Source organism: Eptatretus burgeri, chromosome 2 (assembly GCF_056783735.1).
Source record: "Eptatretus burgeri isolate ZD-2024b chromosome 2, Ebu_testis_v1, whole genome shotgun sequence".
Taxonomy (NCBI): Eukaryota; Metazoa; Chordata; class Myxini; order Myxiniformes; family Myxinidae; genus Eptatretus; species Eptatretus burgeri.
The window spans coordinates 119,228,941-119,249,181 of record NC_140962.1 but is presented as its reverse complement, the minus strand read 5'-3'; the positions used below and the strand labels follow the sequence as shown (position 1 = coordinate 119,249,181).

The following is a 20,241-nucleotide window of genomic DNA, read 5'->3' as shown; positions in this document are numbered from 1 at the left end:
CATATTTTCGAAATGGTAGTGAATTCTACGTCGGTGCAGTCATTTCTTAGAGTAAATCGACCCAATAGAGTTGGAAAATGCACTCCATTTCCACTTCGGACATCCAGAAGTACCCGTAATCGTACCTGACCATACCCTAATTTATTTAAGTCAGGAGACTAAACGTCGCCATATGGAGCGACCTATAAATCACCTCTGATCAAGCTAAAAAATGTTATGCACGTTATTGGATCATATTAGAATAATTGTAAGCTTGTGGAGCAACATTATATTTTTTTCGACTTTTTTGGACCACCCTAATATATATATATGTATATATATATATATATATATATATATTATATATATATATATATATATATATATTATATATATTATATATACAGTGGGAAGAACAAGTATTTGATACACTGCCGATTTTGCAGGTTTTCCCACTTACAAAGCACGTAGAGGTCTGTAATTTTTATCATATGTACACTTTAACTGTGAAAGACGGAATCTAAAACAAACATCCTGAAAATCACATTGTATGATTTTTAAATAATTAATTTGCATTTTATTGCAAGAAATAAGTATTTGATACATCAGAAAAACAAAACTTAATATTTGGTACAGAAACCTTTGTTTGCAATTAGAGATCAGACGTTTCCTGTAGTTCTTAACCAGGTTTGCACAGATTGCAGCAGGGATTTTGGCCCACTCCTCCATACAGATCTTCTCCAGATCCTTCAGGTTTCGGGACTGTCGCTGGGCAACACAGACTTTCAGCTCCCTCCAAAGATTTTCTATTGGGTTCAGGTCTGGAGACTGGTAGGCCACTCCAGGACCTTGAGATGCTTCTTACGGAGCCACTCCTTCGTTGCCCTGGCTGTGTGTTTCGGGTCGTTGTCATGCTGGAAGACCCAGCCACGCCCCATCTTCAATGCTCTTGTTGAGGGAAGGAGGTTGTTGGCCAAGATCTCGCGATACATGGCCCCATCCATCCTCCCCTCAATACGGTGCAGTCGTCCTGTCCCCTTTGCAGAAAAGCATCCCCAAAGAATGATGTTACCACCTCCATGCTTCACGGTTGGGATGGTGTTCTTGTGGTTGTGCTCATCCTTCTTCTTCCTCCAAACACGGCGAGTGGAGTTTCAACCAAAAAGCTATATTTTGGTCTCATCAGACCACATGACCTACTCCCATTCCTACTCTGGATCATCCAGATGGTCATTGGCAAACTTCAGATGGGCCTGGACATGCGCTGGCTTGAGCAGAGGGACCTTGCGTGTGCTGCAGGATTTTAATCCATGACGGCGTAGTGTGTTACTTATGGTTTTCTTTGATACTGTGGTCCCAGCTCTCTTCAGGTCATTGACCAGGTTCTGCCGTGTAGTTCTGGGCTGATCCCTCACCTTTCTCATGTTCATTGAGGCTCCACGAGGTGAGATCTTGCATGGAGCCCCAGACCGAGGGAGATTGACTGTTATCTTGAACTTCTTCCATTTTCTAATAATTGTGCCAACAGTTGTTGCCTTCTCACCAAGCTGCTTGCCTATTGTCCTGGAACCCATCCCAGCCTTGTGCAAGTCTATAATTTTGTACCTGATGTCCTTAGACAGCTCTCTGGTCTTGCCCATTGTGGAGAGGTTGGAGTCTGATTGATTGAGTGTGGACAGCTGTATTTTATGCAGATAACGAGTTCAAACAGGTGCAGTTAATACAGGTAATGAGTGGAGAATGGGAGGGCTTCTTAAAGGCAAAACTAACAGGTCTGTGAGAGCTGGAATTCTTCCTGGTTGGTGGGTGATCAAATACTTATTTCATGCAATAAAATGCAAATTAATTATTTAAAAATCATACAATGTGATTTTCAGGATTTTTGTTTTAGATTCCGTCTTTCACAGTTGAAGTGTACCTATGATAAAAATTACAGACCTCTACGTACTTTGTCAGTGGGAAAACCTGCAAAATCGGCAGTGCATCAAATACTTGTTCTCCCCTATATATATATATATATATATATATATATATATATATATATATATATATATATATATATATATATATATATATATATATATATATATATATATATATATATATATATATATATGTATGTATATATATATATATATATAATATTTTACAAAAATTAGCCTGGTGTTGGCGCAGTGGTTAGGGCAGTGGCTTGGGATCCAAGAGGTCCTGAGTTCAAGCCCCGTTGGGCCACTGAATTAATACACCAGGGGGTTGACTCAGCCTGTCATCCTTCCGAGGTCGGTGAAATGAGTACCAGTATACTGGGCCGGTGTATACCCCGGTTAAAATAGGTGTACCTTATCCCTGTGTCGTAAGAGGCGACCAGGGTTGCATCAGGAAGGGCATGCGGCGTAAAACATGTGCCAAATCACTATGCGGATCATACGGATGATCCGCTGTGGCGACCCCTCACGGGAGCAGCCGAAAGAAGAAGAAGAAGAAGATAATATTTTACAAAAATATACATGTAAAGTTCTGTCTCAATCTGTTCAGCCACTGCAGAGAAGATGTTTTAAGGTTTAAAAAAAAAAAAATATATATATATATATATATATAAAAAGAATCACGTGACCGATGACGTCATCAAAACTTATTCCTACTCTTCATCAATGATCTCTCTGATTGGAAAATCCTCTTTTGCTCTTTGCTGATGACTCCACTCTCTGACATGACGTCTCTCATCCTTCTGAAAGACAGGCAGCAAGCAGCCTCTTCCCTCTCATGAGATCTTGATAAAATTACAAACTGGTCAAACACTTCAACATAACTTTCGATCTTGAGAAATCCCACACACCCACACTCTCTCCGAAAGGACCGTACCACAAATCCTCCCATATACTTTCTCACCAACCCTCTCAAAGACATTCAGTCTCAAAAACTCTTTGCTCTCACTCTCAGCCATGATCTCTCTTGGACAAGCCACATTTAAAAGCTGGCCTCCAAAACCAAATGCAGACTGGGCATCCTCTGTGCACCACCAGGTTTTGGAGGAGGGAGACAAATTTGAAAGCTCATTCTTGAGATTGGACATATGTTGTTTTCTGGCTCTCTTGAGAATGGACACACTTGTTTTGGGTTTTGTGGAATGATCTGAGGTTGCCTTCAGTCAAATTTGCCTTCCAGGAGGAGAATGAAAGTTGTTTTAGAGCAACTGCATCACCACAGAATTCAGATTACCAAGAGCAGGAGGATGGGGAAGATAATTGAAGACGAGGTGGGATAAATCTGCACATAATAGAGAGCAGGTTTCTGTGGAACAAATCCCAGCCTGAATTGACATCAGCAGCAGTGGATATAGGAGACCAGTCCTGAAGTGAAAAAAAAATCAATCCCCCTTTTTCCCCATTGAAACAATTCCCCGACATTCACGGCATTTTGCAGGAACGACTCCCCCGTGAATGTCGGGGTCTTACTGTGTGTGCTATCTTGTGGTTTTCACACCTGGATCACAAACTTTGTACTTACAGGACTTTGGTTATACGCATTTGTCTGTTGGAGACTTGTTGCGTGCTGAGAGGTCTCGCGATGGATCCGAAGTTGGACGACTGATTGATACCTGTATCCGTGAGGGCCAGATTGTGCCGATCAAAATCACCATCAGTTTGATCAAACAGGTGATTTTCATTTAAACCATAGGTGATTGTATGTTGTTCGTGTTGCAACGATTCATTACCTCCGTCACTGATGTGGACGGTGGTTATGTTTTCACCCCTGTCTGTCTGAGCAGCATATTTCAAAAAGTTAGGGATGGATTCGGGAAAAAAATTGGTGGACAGGTTGGGTGTGTGACGAGGACGAATTTGTTCGATTTTGGTGAAGATCCGGATCTGGATCTGACTACTAGAGTTTTTATAATTTTTTTAAAGTGATTCTTCATCATTGAGAGAAGGAGCCAAAAACGATATACAACATGATATTTCAAAACATGGATTGATTCAGACGAAACTTGGTGGACATGTTGGGTGTGCGAGAAGGCCAAATTCATTCGATTTTGATGAAGATCTGGATTGGGATCTGGCCTATCAATGGCATACAAAACATAAACTGTTCAATCTGGTGGAGGTTGAAATGATTTTTAATTTTTTTTTAAGAGACTGTTTTTGCTTCGCGATCCTGCCATTTTCTGTGCCGACGTTTGGGGGTTTAATCGAAGTTCCTATAGGATAAATTTTATGATCATCCCAATTTGTAATTGGTGTCGTGTCAGACTGTGCTGAATCACAGACCGATGTCTCCTCTCACCATCAGTACATGAGTGGACGTGTGCATACACTTAAACAAAATTAAGTAGGATGTTTTGCATTCCTTGTTTACAAATACATTAAAAATAATTCTTAAACAATAGTCGTGATACAAAATGATCATTGCAGATGTAAATTAACTTTTCTTTGTGTTTGGATGGTGACTTGTTTGGGTTCAATCTTCCAACAGCGATTACTCATTTTCTTTTCATTGCTATCGGACGATTGGGAAAGATGCTGAAGGACAGTATCATGAGATTTATAAATTTTGTTCAAACAGATCACAGCACAGCAACATTTAGGCTCTTTGTTACCCTCGCCAAAGGAGAGGGTATTTCGTTTGGGTCCGTCCGTTTGTTTGTTTGATTGTCTATCGGTTTGTTTGTTTGTTTGTTCACACAGAATGTTTGTGTTTTTCTTCACAACCACTTGTTGGATTGAGACAAAATTTTCATTATTGGTGTGACTAATCATGTAGAATGTTTCAATGATAATTATGACATCATAAGTCATGTGGTGTGGCAGCCATGTTGGAAAAACGGAAAAAACTTTGGACCTCTGTATCTCTGAAACCCTACCAAGGAAAGAAATTGAAACTTGGCACATGGAAAGTACTCCTCATGGGGAATAAGTGTGATTTTTTTTTTTATGACGTCATAGGTGTCTTCATTATGATGTCATAATTGCATTTGTAAAATGCTCCATCTGATCAGCATGAAAAATTGGGGGCCATCTCAGGATAAAATGGTACATAGAAAAAGTGTTGATGTCATTGGTCACGTGATTCCTTTTTTTTGTGTTAAACCTTCAAACATCTCCTCTGAAGTGGCTGAACAGATTGAGACGAAACTTTACATGTATAATTTTGTAAAATATCGCCTATCCATGAGGAACAAAAGGTTCACATATTTGATGTCAATATTTAACAAAAATATTAAATAATGTTTTCTCTGGAACCGCTTAATCAATCGACATGAAACTTCAGATTTATTATCCAGTAGTGATGGGGAATGCATATTTTAAATTTCAACTTGATCAAGCAACATGGTCTTGCAGCCAGAATTATTTAATTTATATATATATATTTTTTTTTTTTTGGAATAAGGCTCACTTGCCTGTGCCTGGATGGGTTTGAGGGTAGAGGAGTAGCAGCTGAAATGTGAATCCTATCCAGGTTCCTCCTGATGACATCATTTTTGCTTGTTTGCGTTCCTTCTGATGACTCCAATGCAGGACTCTACCTATTTGCTCTTTCATTCAATTTGAATTGAATTTATTTTACTCCCATTAAAAATTCAGTTGAATAATTTTTTTTAAATGTCATGGGTCAGGGTCAGGTGTCCAATCAAAGCAGGATGTCTTGGTACCCGGTCATCACTGCCAGCAGTTATAAACTGGTAGTTCTAATTATGTCTCTTATTAATTATGTAACTCACCAGTAGACAAATGCCACACAAAATAAGTCCTGGTGAGGGTCTGCAATCTGATTGATTGCTCTTTTTCTTGTTTTTACTCTTGCATTATGCAGGGCTCATGGAGGAGCTGTAATGTGAGTTGCATGTCCATATGGGAGGGGGTTTCCATCTGGGGGATGGAAATCCATTCTGGAAAATATTTTCTGGGACAGGATGGGATGAATTTGTTTTGCTATAACACAATGGCGTGATTACATATCTGTTTTACGCATCAATACGAAGGACTGAATGATGCACTTGCTGGGACGCTGAGCCTCTGTCATAGCTGTTTGAAAGAAATTATTTGGGTAACTGGTATATTCCAGTGTCCAGAATTTTTCACTGTGAAACTTATTCAAAATCTGAAGAAAAATTCATGTTTGTTTTGGAAGTTCAGTCGTTTTTTGAGAACTGTCAAAAAGCCAAGAAATTTTATATCTATGCACTGTGACTCACCACATTGAATCTCTGTAAATGCACAACATATCTCAAAAACCAATGCATTTTTCATTTTAGGTTACCTTATTTTTTTTTCTGTGCTTTTGTAATTGTATATTTTGTTTTAAACACAGCTGGTAGTTTTATTGTAGATGTCACAACCAAAGCAACGGTGGATTGTGTTTCAGCACCTAGAAGTACAGTTGATCCCATTGCAGAGCAGGAAGTGGTACCACTATGCTCTTTCCTTGCTCTTGGAGTTCTACTGTTTGCTCTTGGACCAGACTTATTCGAACTGTATGAACAGCTAGCATGGATTGAGAATCAATGGCAAAGCTGATAATAGGCATCCACAACCATCCTTCATCATGTTGTCGAACATCAGCTGAGGTCCTCACTTTTTCACCTTTTAAATTCGTTTTCTCCACAACCGCTTGAGAAATTGACACGAAAAACTTTCAACATAGGAGCGCCTACCTATGGATAATTTTAAGAAAGTTACATGATGATTGGATGGAAAATGTGGCTGGTGTTCCAAAAAAAAAAAAAAACGCTTTCTGCAGGCATGGGTTGCAGGGTGTTTCACGTACCAGGAATAAACTGCCTTGACCTCGGCCACATAAAACCTCAGTGGTGAATCACAAAACAAAGCCTTTGCAAAGGAGTACGGAGTTCATAAGAAATTTTAATCGACACCTTCAAATTTCAAACCAGCAATCAAATAAGATTGTAGAGATATCAACCGCTTATCAGGGTATTCAGTACGTCAAAATTTTGATGATTTTCAGGAGCATCAATTTTGATTCTGAGACATGAGATGACTAAATTATTCTGCATAAATCGAGTTGAAGAGAAACTGCTTTATAAACCAGAACATTCATTGGCTGGTAGCTTTGGCTAACCTTTACAAATGTTCATATGAACTGTCATTACAAAAGTTGAGGTGCACCAAGCCAATGGCATGTTTTGATTTGTTTAATTCTTGTCTTCCATTCAGGTTGGAGCAACTTGATAAGACAGTTGAAAGTGAGTCAAAGGAAAATTGATTTTCCACAAAACAAGGTTTATGAAATAGGGGCAGAGGTACCCTCACCTTGTGTGGAAGGAATTGAGAGTTTAGATATAAAAAGATGATTTGTAATACTGCCTCCCAACACATGGTGCTATACGATACACATTCACATAGAGAAGATTGAGGTCTTCCCCCCCACCCTATCCTGTAAGTTTGAAAATATTTCTTGCATCTCCATTTGCCAAGAGGATTCCAATGGTATGCAATATGATGGGATTATTCCTGGTGGGGTCGATTCTATCGATGGACAGACAGACAGAAATAGATGTATAAGTGCAAGATAGGAACAGGTCAAATGTTCTTCCCTGTTGGGTTGATTCTGCACCATCCAAGAGAACTGGAGTCAACATTAAAATCCCCTTAGCATCTAGCAGCAGCCTGATTGTTATTAATGATTGGGCTTTCTTCGTTTTTGAAGGAGCTCCATCTGTATCAGTCCAAAGCATAATCATGCAGTCTACTGAACGACACAATAGTCAATCAGACAGCTGACCATCTATTTCACAGAAACATTATCCAGGACTTAAAGAATGTCTTATGCGAGGTTCTTGGCAGTTGACAAGTTTTCCATTGCACAACCAAGCAGCAAAGTCACTACTCAACCCAAGTCTTCGTCAAAACACCAAAACACCATATGCAGGTTTGTTGACAACAGCATTACTTGTTCCTTAATCAACATCTGGGAAATATAACGTTTCTCACATTTTTTTTTTCTCGAAAGCTGTTCCTTCAATGAGAACAAGCTTTTGGGGCATGCTCATATATTGGTTATTCATGAATAGTTTTTATTTTTTAATCGCATTGTATTTATGGAATAGTTTAGTGTGTTGACGTCGAGTTGAGTGATGTGTTATTACAAGGTGAGAAAAGGCATTGCATTTCAAACTAGAACGGGCACTCGGTGGAGCGCATACCTTCGCCGCCGCTACTTTTTTCCGGGCACATTTGAAAAACATCATTTAAAAACGTCCATGACGTCACAACCATCTGTCCGATGGACGTCAAATTTGGTGTTAGACATCATTGAGGGAAGTCCAACAAAATGGAATGGTAAACACTGAAAAAAATCGAAAGTTTAAAAATGACGTCATCTTGTGACGTCATTTTGACGCACTTCCAATGACGTCACTACCAATCGCGGACTACCATCCTGAAAGCTCTTATTTCACGGAACATTTTAACGTTGGTTTCATGTCAATAGCTCGATTAGATCTGAAGTTATGCCTTCAAGTATATTTTGACCTTGAGTGTGACCTTGACCTTGACCATAGAGTTTATTTGAAAAACCTGTTCATAAATAAGCAGATATTTTGGTACTGATCATAATGCCTGGATTTGGGACAATTTCCTTTACAAATTACATAGATATTTGAATATAAAATATCAGGACATTTTAGCCACAATTGAAAAACGTTATGTTCAAACGTCAATGACGTCATAACGGTCAGTCCGAACGACGTCAAATTTGGTGTGTGACGTCCTTAAGGTAAGTCCTACAAAACGGTATGATCAAAACTGATGGTCAAAAATTGAAAATTTACGTCATCTTGTGACGTCATTTTGACGCACTTCTGATGACGTCACGTCAAATCTGACATCACGTACCCGAAAGGTATTTCGTCATGGAACAATATGGCGTTGGTTGCATGTCGATAGCTGTCTTATGAAGGAAGTTATGCTCAAAAGTTTGTTTTTGACCTTTTCATGACCTTGACCTTTGACCCGATCGCTCCCAAAATCTAATCAAATCGTCCTTGGATAATCACGAATCATCCCACCAATTTTCATGCAATTTGGTTTCATACTTTCTGAGTTATGCGAATAACAAACAAACACACATATTCACAAATAAATAAATACACGGCGACTAAAACATAACCTTTCGCAGAATGCGAAGGTAATAACCAATTTTATTTTTCAGGCCATGACAAACATCATGGAGTTGGATAGCAGCAAAAGCAGTTTTCTTATTGATGGCTTCCCACGAAACGAGGATAACGTTAAAGGATGGAACAAGCACATGGAAGACAAAGCAAATGTAAAGTTTGTCCTCTTCTTTGACTGCGATTTGGAGGTATGACAGATTGACATCTTCCTTTAGAGTTTAGAGGGATTTACAATTGTTTGTAAAATTGACAAATAGTGTAGAGATAGAAAGTCGTGACATATGTTGCTTTTTGTTAATATGATCTCCTTCAAGGTCAACATAGTTCCTCAAACATTTTAAGACCCCAGAGTAAAACCTTTTCTGCTGAGACTGAGGAGACATTTGGGGAGGTTCAAAGCGCCAGGTACAGAGGATGTAAGCAGTAAACACACCAAATTTGTTCAAATCAGCCATTTGGGAATGGGGGGAAAGGATTGAATGTTAATACGATAACTTCTCGAAAACTGTTTTTGCCATTTCTATAGAAATGGATAAATGCCATTGACCTAATGCCAAATACAGGAAAGTACAGTAAAGTATTCAGGGTAATGTTAACTCCTGTCCTTTAAGAAACAAGGTCTTCCCCAGCGTAAGTGCAGGCCCAACCCACAACCCGACCCTTTCATTAATCCAAGGAGTAAACCTTTACCCAATCCTTGCATTGTTGATGCCTGCTTGTTCACTTTCAATACAGTAGTGGTTGACTTGCACTCATCGACACCAATTGCAGAACAACTGGTGATGCTTTTTGCCATTTCATTTATTTTTTTTAACTTTCATGGTACTATGAAATGTAACCAGAACTTGTAAAAATTTTCATGTCCATCCAAAAGGTCTAAATTACCAGTTGCTAAGGAAACAGTATGAAATCTTTATTCTTGCTCATCTTAAAACGAAATTGGCCATTTTTGAGGATTTATTCTCTTTACACAGATGATCCCTGGTAACTAAATCTATATAATATTAATTCCTAAGAATTTTGATCTGTATTAAGACTTTGACATTCGCAGGAAGATATTTGATACTGTTCAGTTGGCAAGTGGTAGAGAGGAGAATTATCGCAGAAGACAGTGCCTTTAGATAGTGAGTTATGTCAGAGGAAGCGCTGATGCCTTGTTCACACTTAAGTGTAATCTGGTCAAATACTCTGTGGCTCCAGAAAAACCAACTAGACCGATACTTTGATGTACAAACCTCTGCTCACATGTATCTTGGCTCTTGATACACCTGCATGAATTTGAATTAACTTTTCTGTGTGAATGTAGCATTTATTTCTAAAAATTAATTATTATGAGATAACTTTCATCTCATTTGACTACCTGGAAGTCATGAGTAAATCGGAGATAATCTTGGAGATTTGACACATTTTGATGTCACTTTCACAATCGTCAACCCTCATACATCCAAGCCAGTGGTTTACAATCCCATTTTACAGCGGTTGGTCATTTGCAAGTAAAATATTCGAATACTGTGGGGGGGGGGGGGAAACTTTTGTACTTTTATATTTGTTTGGTCATTGAGAAAACCTTGAACGTATTTTGCAACAATTTGAGGTTGTGAATATCTGCTTGCATTGGGGCAAAATATTTAGAACTATGAGTATGATCCCATTTCACAAGATTTTTGAAACTTTTTCTTGGCTACATTGAATGTTTGTTTTTCACTTATTGTAGAGGACCTTTTTAATTTTTAAAAAAATATTAATTATAACCATTTCAGGACTTAAGCTTGGCAGAAATAATGATTGGTATATTAAAGGTATTTCTCTTTACCAGTAAAACGTGCACCTTTATACATCAAATATAAACCTCTTGACTGTTATGGCACCAGGAACCATGTCCCATGCCGGCGATTGCCACACGTATCCAGATGAACAGGATATGTGTGCCACACACCTGTCTGTGGACAAACAGATCTGGAGAGGTAGCTGGGAAAATTAGAGTTATAAAAGGATTAACTTCCGTCCATGTGCAGACTGCACAAAGCAGATACTGCCGCTCATGTTTTCTTACAACCATATTTTCTGTGTTCATATATTTTTGTAATTGGATAAAACAAAATGATGTTTCGTTTTTTTTTTGTTGCGAAACCTTTTTCAGTAATTTTTTGACATAAAGTGAAAGAGACAAAAACTGTTAGAGATTACTGATAACAAACAATGTTATCTTGTTTACCTGAACACCTCACCCACAAAATCGATGTGTGAAATAAGCATGTTTCATTCCTCCCTGCCAGATATGCAAAAAACGCTGTTTAGATCGCAGCCAGTCAAGCGGCCGAGTTGACGACAATGAAGAAAGCTTAAATAAACGGTATGGTGTGCATCTGTTTCAAGAGCAAATGCTTGTTTTTATGTTTTTCCAGCTTTGTGGTCTGATGCTAATGCCAGCAGGATAGCTCAGAGGTGAGTGCTTGCATTAAAAAAAAAAACTAAAAAAAACATTTATACAAAGTCTAGGCTCGTGGAAGCACGATAACACTGACCAGATCAGGACGCAACGGAACAAAAGGAACAGGAGAAAGGGGGTGGGTGGGACACCAACAGCAGTGTTGAAGGACAAAATAGAGGGAGAATTGGATAAATAATGGGTGTGGGCAGGAATGAGGGGTCGGGAAGGATGCATGGAGTGGACAAGACGAATACAGAAGCAAATTATCGGGAAGGAAAAAGTGAAAATTTGAAGACCTTGAAGGAAGAATGTGATTGAAGAGAATGTTGAAGTTGATTTCACTCGAAGGGGGTTGATGGTGGACCGCGTACACCCTGCAGAAACCTTTGGCGGTGGGGAAGTGGACAAGGCACTGAAAGAGCAGAGTGCAGGACCAGAAAGGAGGTGGTAGAAGACAGAGACCACTGACCTGTCTTCAATGGTGAAGTGACAAGCCCATAGACTCAGTTTCATCATGGGATTTTCCAATAATCATGAAGGCCTTGGTTTCCAGTGTCAAGCTAAGCAAGGTGTGAGGCAGGGGAGCCAGCCATGAGGGAAGAGCAGTACTCCATCCAGCTGCAGATGAAGGCCTTGCAGGTGGATAGGAGTTTAGGTGTGACAAGGAAGGACTTTGCACGACAGAGGATGCCCAGTCCATGACTGGCTTTGAAGGCCAACTTTGATATGTGGTTTCCTTAAGACAGATCAGCGATCGCTGATAGTGAGATGCAGGAGTTCGTTCCCAAGAAAGATCATGAGACACAGGAATTGAAGTGGATGGAAGGGTTTGCCATTTGGTGCACGCACGCACGCACGCACGCACGCACGCACGCACACACACACACACAGTGAAATTTGTCAGGATTTAATGATATATTGCAAGTGTATGACGAACTTGTAATTTTGTCAAGGTCTTAAGAGAGGGAAGAAGCAAATTTCTCTGAACCAGTTTCTTGCCTGTTGGAAGGATGAGGGATGTCTCTGCAGAGGGTGGAGTTGTAGCATGTGGAAAAAAAAATTGGTTTTTCAGAGTCAGGGAGATTGTTGCTGAAGATTAGGAATAGAACAGGGACTATAACATTGCCTTTGGGGACTCCAGCCTTAACAGGTGGAGGAGTTGAAAGGATTATTTTGAGTGGTACACATTGGCTATGAGAGTAGAGGAAGTCAGTGACCCAAAAGTGGAGTTGGCCATGGATGCCATAGGCAGAGAGTTTAGAGAGCAAGGCAGGATGCCAGACTGTATCAAAAGGTCAAGATATGTCGAGAGAGACGGCCCTGATGTCATGTCTGACGTTGAGGGCCTCCATCCATTGTTGGGAGAGTCGGAGCAGCATGTCCAAGATGGAGTGATCTGGTCCGAATCTGAATTGGTGATCTAAGATGAGGTCATTGGAGAAAATGAATGATTTCATTTCAACTGTGATGATAGATTCCATGACCTTGTTGATGATTGGAAGTAAGCTAATAGGCCTGTTGACTGGGTTGTTTTTTGCACCTTTTTATATAATGTGGTGATGTGGGCTGATTTCCAATACACCAGGTGTTTCACAGGCAGGGCGATGCATCAATGTGCATGCCGTCCATCGGAAGTGTGTTAAGCCAGAAGAGCCATCTGTCAACACTGGTTGTGGGTAGACATTAAAGATTCCTTGGTGTATTCATCCTGTTATCTCTTTCTCTTTACGTGTTTGTTCATTCAGTTGCTTATATGCAGGAGTTGCTACTTTCAGTTCATACCCTCCGTCACCTCGCTATTCCATTATCCTCGATCTTCTAAAAATAAAAATGAGCTGGAATAAGTTACTTCACAAAGGCTGGTATCTCCATATACTGGATAATATTTGGTCATTGGGTTGTCCCCTTTGTACTGTGTTAATTTTTTGGCTCAGCCAAATGGTTGTACCTCTTGTCTTGTTTGAATTTCCTCGATATAATTGTTTTCCATGTTTCTCGTCCCAGGATACAAACATATCTCGAATCCTCCAAGCCAATCATTGACCAATATGAGAAGGAGGGGAAGGTGCGTCGGGTTGATGCTTCTGGATCTGTCGACGAGGTGACGTATGCAGTTGATTGTGCAATAGATAATTAATTTTCTGTTGGTTGAATTAATTTTTGATCTACCAACCAAAACCAAAACGACCAATAAAAATTCACCTGCTAAATTGGCATTTTCCACATAGTTTCAATTAATTTTTAACCTGCATGCGAAGTGCAAAGTGGGTTTCTGCAATTTGTTCCATCTGTATCTGTCTGTCAGTCTATGATTGAGGAACTACTTAATTTTGATTGAATTTTATATTTTGAACACTAGAACATGAATTGAAACATGAAGCTGCAGTTTATCAGTACTTTGGCTCTGATTTCGGCAAACTATGGATTCTCATCCCAACCATGCACACGCACACAGCGTAAGGTAACTGTTTTGGTCTGTCTGCCTGTCTGGCAGTCAAAAAGAATTGAAAATCATTCAAAACAGGAAACTTAGCATTTTAAGGATGTCGTAAAGGACAAAGCACGAAGAACTAATTTAACGTGTTAAATAATGTGGTGTAATATAATGTATGTTGCATCAATGGCAGTAAGCTTCTGAAATTTTTTTTCCAGCAGCTTTAAAAGTTTTATTTCAAATGAATTATGCCCAATTGGGTGAGGGGGGCAGGGGGATCACCAAACCTTTGGAAAAAATCCATAAATAAAAGTTGGTCAGTGCAGCCTCGGTCTGCTGTGGTTGATGTGACCCAAGACAAGGGTTCGAGTCCCAGGTTGTCAACATTTTTTTATTTCACACTATCCCCATGCAGTAATTTATTCCCGTTCATCATATGTATGTATATGTATATATACATATACACATACATACTAGCAGGGTAAGCTTACACATTGTGTAAGTATATGAACTGTGCTTCCCCATTGTCTTGGGTCGCTTACCTGTATTTGATTTTTCATTTATTTCTTTTAATTTTTCTTATTTTTTTTTCATTTTCATTTACAGATGTTATCCGACGGTTCTGTGATTTTTTTTTCCTGATGTATTGGCCTCGATTTCCATCGGCACACAAATATTGACGTGCTTCCCCATTGTCTCGGGTTGCTCATCTGCATTTTTTTTTCATTTATTTATATTTTCATTTATGGATGTTGTTCGACGATTGTGATTTTTCCCGGTGTATCAGCTTGTTTATCCAGCGGCTTGCAACATTTCAGCTTTCTACGTCACCTGGATAGTAGCGATCTTTAATATCAGTCAGTCAGTGGTTAGAAAGAGCTTTATGTATTGTATATGCATTATAGAAAAACGACCAATAACTACAACTGGACAAAACTTTGGATCACCAAAATGGCAACATTCAGAATCCAAGAGACATTTTGGCAAAAATAAAAAGCCAAGTAATGTTGGAGGAAGTTCAGAATTGTCGATGACAAACTATAAAGCACCATGAAGCCTATCAGACCACAGAAGGGAATGTAAGACAGCAGCACGCCAAACAGATAAAGGTGAACAAAATCGACCCCTTAGTGTATAATAATGTAGATTGTAGATACCTTCCAAAGTTAATTTTTTCTTAATAATTACATATTGGTAAATTCCTCGAATGTTTTATCTTTTTAATCCTCTATTTTCTGCAGATCTTTGAGAGACTGAAAACGTTTTTCTAGAAACCCTTCACCGCTCTTGCAAGTGGAATGCGCATCAAGTCTTTGTGTACATTTATTTATTAATTTGGGAACATGAGTACTGCATATGTTGTATACTTACTAAAATGCTATTCACTGGGTTTATCTTATGTGATGTTTGTTTTGATTTTTGTTACTTTCAACTTATCCTTGACTTGAAGTGATGCGTCAAAGGTGATGCTGGGTGGCGTCTCCTTGCTTAAGAATTTGCTTTAATTCCTGAATAGTATGATATTACAGGCAAACGATCTTTCAATATTCAGAAAGCGACTTCGACTGAAACCAGTAAACCAATGTCATCTGACCGATGTTAAACTTTATGCTCATGTTGTCAATGCAATAATAGCCAAAAGAATAAAAATTTTGAGAGCACAAGGTTGTTGGTTTGTTGGATTAACTTGGCACATATCTGTATAATTGGGTTGACTGTTTATGATGCTTTGGAGAATCGTTTGACTGTGCATTCAGACCTTTGTGTTTTGCAAACAATATGCAAATGTAATCGAGGGTAGATTATTGTGAAGTGATGTTGCTCAGAATTGCTGCTGCTGCTGGATCATAAGGTTTTTTTTTGATAAAATGAACATTTTGGTTTAATTTTAAAAAAAAAGACTTGCATCATAGCATTAAATATTTACAAATGTATGTGTGCATCGGGAGCAAATGCAGTATGACAATTAATTATAGACCATTACATTATGGTTGAAAGACCTTTGTATGTGCCACAATTATGTATTCTGTTCTCTTTTTATCTTTTACTTTTGTTGAGTTGAATTAATGGATGTAGATGTATCTTTTTAAACCTTGTGATAAAAACACGTAATAAACTGCACCTTTTTTGTGATCCTATCAGCATGTATCCCTCTTTGTACAACCTAAATCAGTAAACCTCATGAATTTGTACAAAGTGCTTTCAGCTGCAAGTCTGTAATGCAAACTGATGTTAACCTGTCCCCACCCCACCCCACCCCCTTTTGTTTTTCAACCCCATTTTCTCCAAGAAGCCTGCAATTTGACTGACAGGAATGTCAAGTCATATGCTGCAGTTCAGGATCATTAGGTTTTGGTAAAGCTCACCAGCAGTGATATGCATCCAATTCATGCAAATGAGCACAAGAGATGTGTGATAGCACGGCAGCCCTGTGCTGGGGGCTGAAGACGCCTGTAAAGGAGAAATCCAGCGAGCCAATCTTGAGCGTATTCCCCAAAAAGAGCTTGTATTACACATCGATGAAGCGAGGGACACGACACAAAGGTCTCCAAAGATGGTGACGTGCAAGAGTTATTTTGGCATTAGAACCAGGAATATCTACCAGCCCTTTCTTCCATGGAAAGATATCCTCCACACGTTGGAATGAAAATCAAAGATGGTGTTGCCTTGATTCACATGCGACCGAACAGAAAGCCCAAGACGTTTCAGACATCGATTTTTGGATCGAGTATTGAGAAACAACAAACAGGAGAGACTTTATGTTCGGGAGAGTTACTTTTCCAAAAGAGATAGCTGAATATATTAAACTGCCACTGAAAGACGGGTTTATTCCGTGACTTTTATGATGGGTGGTGTATTTTATTGACTTGTCGTACTGGCTCACACCAGGTGGCACTATACAATACATTGACATCGATAGAATTGCTCTCTTCTCCCCACACGAGACCCTCCAGAGAGAAAAATATAAAGACACAAACAGCGTCTGCAATGTAAAACCCTCTTCTGCACATGCTGACGACCTCAGAAGGTGAATTTGCACAAAAAATGTAACAAGCAACATTGTATAAAAAGATATTCGAAAAATTATTTCTGTTAACATCTGCACGTAATTTAATGTTTCTCCTCCAAAACTGCTGGACGGATTGTGGCCACTTTTGGCATGTGGGTGCTCTGTGGTCGAATGAACAGCATTGGCCATGTGAGATCGTGCCAGACAGAGAGGCTTGGGAATTTTTGACGATTTTCTAATTTTTTACATTTGTTTGCATGGCGACATGTGATGTCACCACTGAGGGGCGTAATGACGTCATGACATCATCGGTCATTTGCTGATGTCATGTCTGTCACGTTGCCACATATACATACATCTCGACACCTCAAAATGTCCATTCTCTTTCTCTATCTCTATATCTCTATATCTATATATCTCTATCCTCTTTCTCTATCTCTATCCTCTTTATCTTTCTCTTTCTTTATCTCTATCTCTGTCTCTGTCTCTATCCTCTTTCTCTATCTCTGTCTCTATCTCTGTCTCTGTCTCTGTCTCTCTCTCTTTCTCTATCTCTATCCTCTTTCTCTATATCTATCTCTATCCTCTTTCTCTATCTCTGTCTCTATCTCTATCCTCTTTCTCTGTCTCTATCCTCTTTCTCTATCTCTGTCTCTGTCTCTTTCTCGGTCTCTATGTCTTTCTCTTTCCCTTTCTTTATCTCTATCTCTATCTCTATCCTCTGTCCTCTATCTCGATACTCTGTCTCTATCTCTATCCTCCGTCTCTATCTCTATCCTCTGTCTCTATCTCTATCCTCTGTCTCTATCTCTATCTCTGTCTCTGTCTCTATCCTCGATCTCTATCTCTATGTATCAATGTATCTCTCCATCTCTGTATCTCTTTCTCTATCTCTTTCTCTTTTTCTATCTCTTTCTCTATCCTCTTTCTCTTTCTCTATCCTCTTTCTCTATCCTCTTTCTCTATCTCTATCCTCTTTCTCTATCCTCTTTCTCTATCCTCTGTCTCTATCTCTATCCTCTGTCTCTATCTCTTTCTGTATCTCTGTATCTCTGTATCTCTGTATCTCTTTTTCTATCTCTTTCTCTATCCTCTATCTCTATCCTCTTTCTCTGTCTCTGTCTCTATCTCTATCCTCTTTCTCTGTCTCTATCCTCTTTCTCTGTCTCTATCCTCTTTCTCTGTCTATCTTCTTTCTCTGTCTCTATCCTCTTTCTCTGTCTCTGTCTCTGTCTCTTTCTCGGTCTCTATGTCTTTCTCTTTCTCTTTCTTTATCTCTATCCTCTGTCCTCTATCTCGATACTCTGTCTCTATCTCTATCCTCTGTTTCTATCTCTATCCTCTGTCTCTATCTCTATCCTCTGTCTCTATCTCTATCCTCTGTCTCTATCTCTATCCTCTGTCTCTATCTCTATCCTCTGTCTCTATCTCTATCCTCTGTCTCTATCTCTATCCTGTGACTCTATCTCTATCCTCTGTCTCTATCTCTATCTCTATCTCTGTATCTCTATCTCTATCCTGTGTCTCTATCTCTATCTCTATATCTATCTCTATCCTCTTTCTCTATCTGTATCCTCTTTCTCTATCTCAATATCTATCTCTGTCCTCTTTCCTCTATCTCTTTCCTCTTTCTCTATCTCTGTCTCTATCCTCTTTCTGTATCTCTCTATCTCTTTCTCTATCGCTTTCTCTATCCTCTGTCTCTATCTCTATCCTCTGTCTCTATCTCTATCCTGTGTCTCTATCTCTATCCTCTATCTCTTTCTCTATCTCTGTCCTCTTTCTCTATCTCAATATCTATCTCTATCCTCTTTCCTCGATCTCTTTCCTCTTTCTCTATCTCTATCTCTGTCTCTATCTCTTTGTGTATCTCTGTATCTATGTGTTGATGTATCTCTGTATATCTGTATCTACGTATCTCTGTATCTCTGTATCTCTTTCTCTATCCTCTTTCTCTTTCTCTATCCTCTTTCTCTATCTCTATCTTTATACTGTTTTTCTATCTCTGTCTCTATCTCTATCTCTATCCTCTTTCTCTATCTATGTATCTCTGTGTCTTTGTATCTCTGTATCTCTATCTCTATCCTCTTTCTCATTCTCCATCTCTATCCTCTATCTCTATCCTCTTTCTCTTTCTCGATCTCTGTATCTCTATCTCTATCCTCTGTCTCTATCCTCCTTTCTCTATCTCTATCCTCTATCTCTTTCTTGATCTCTTTCTCTATCCTCTGTCTCTATCTGTATCCTCTTTCTCTATCTCTATCCTCTTTCTCTATCTGTACCTTTATCCTGTTTTTCTATCTCTGTCTCTATCTCTATCCTCTTTCTCTATCTGTACCTTTATCCTGTTTTTCTATCTCTGTCTCTATCTCTATCCTCTTTCTCCATCTCTATCCTCTTTCTCTATCTATGTATCTATGTATCTCTGTGTCTTTGTATCTCTGTATCTCTATCTCTATCCTCTTTCTCTTTCTCCATCTCTATCCTCTTTCTCTGTATCTATCATCTTTCTCTTTCTCTGCCTCTACCTCTATCTCTATCTCTCTCTGTATCTATGTATCTCTGTATCTCTTTCTCAATCTCCATCCTCTTTCTCTGTCGCTATCTCTCTCCTCTTTTTCTATCTCTATCTCTGTCTCTGTCTCTGTCCTCTATCTCTATCCTCTGTCTCGATCTCTATCCTCTGTCTCTATCTCTATCCTCTGTCTCTATCTCTATCCTCTGTCTCTCTATCTATCTCTATCCTCTTTCTCTATCTCTATCCTCTGTCTCTATCTCTATCTCTATCTCTATCCTCTATATCTCTGTATCAATGTATCTCTGTATCTCTTTCTCTATCCTCTTTCTCTATCTCTATCTTTATCCTGTTTTTCTATCTCTGTCTCTATCTCTATCTCTATCCTCTTTCTCTATCTATGTATCTCTGTGTCTTTGTATCTCTGTATCTCTATCTCTATCCTCTTTCTCCATCTCTATCCTCTTTCTCTATCTCTTTCTCTATCTATGTATCTCTGTATCTCTGTGTCTTTGTATCTCTATCTCTATGTCTAGCCTCTTTCTCATTCTCCATCTCTATCCTCTTTCTCTATCTCTATCCTCTTTCTCTTTCTCGATCTCTGTATCGATGTATCTCTGTATCTCTATCTCTATCCTCTGTCTCTATCCTCTTTCTCTATCTCTATCCTCTTTCTCTTTCTCGATCTCTGTATCTCTGTATCTCTATCTCTGTCTCTGTCTGTCTCTGTCTCTATCCT

At 39.1% G+C, this 20,241-nt stretch overlaps 1 protein-coding gene across 5 annotated transcripts in view; it reads left to right on the top strand.

Moving 5' to 3' along the window:
• CMPK1 (cytidine/uridine monophosphate kinase 1) overlaps positions 1-16,115 on the top strand; it is a 41,747-nt gene extending 25,632 nt beyond the window's left edge. For all 5 annotated transcript variants that reach the window (XM_085870967.1, XM_085870963.1, XM_085870964.1 and 2 more), the window contains exons 3-7: positions 3,489-3,635; positions 9,148-9,300; positions 11,389-11,465; positions 13,548-13,644; positions 15,219-16,115. In XM_085870967.1, coding sequence (XP_085727093.1) covers positions 3,489-3,635; positions 9,148-9,300; positions 11,389-11,465; positions 13,548-13,644; positions 15,219-15,248 — 504 coding nt within the window. In that variant the 3' untranslated portion in view covers positions 15,249-16,115. The remainder of the gene's footprint in view (positions 1-3,488; positions 3,636-9,147; positions 9,301-11,388; positions 11,466-13,547; positions 13,645-15,218) is intronic.
• The last annotated feature ends 4,126 nt before the right edge of the window (positions 16,116-20,241 follow it).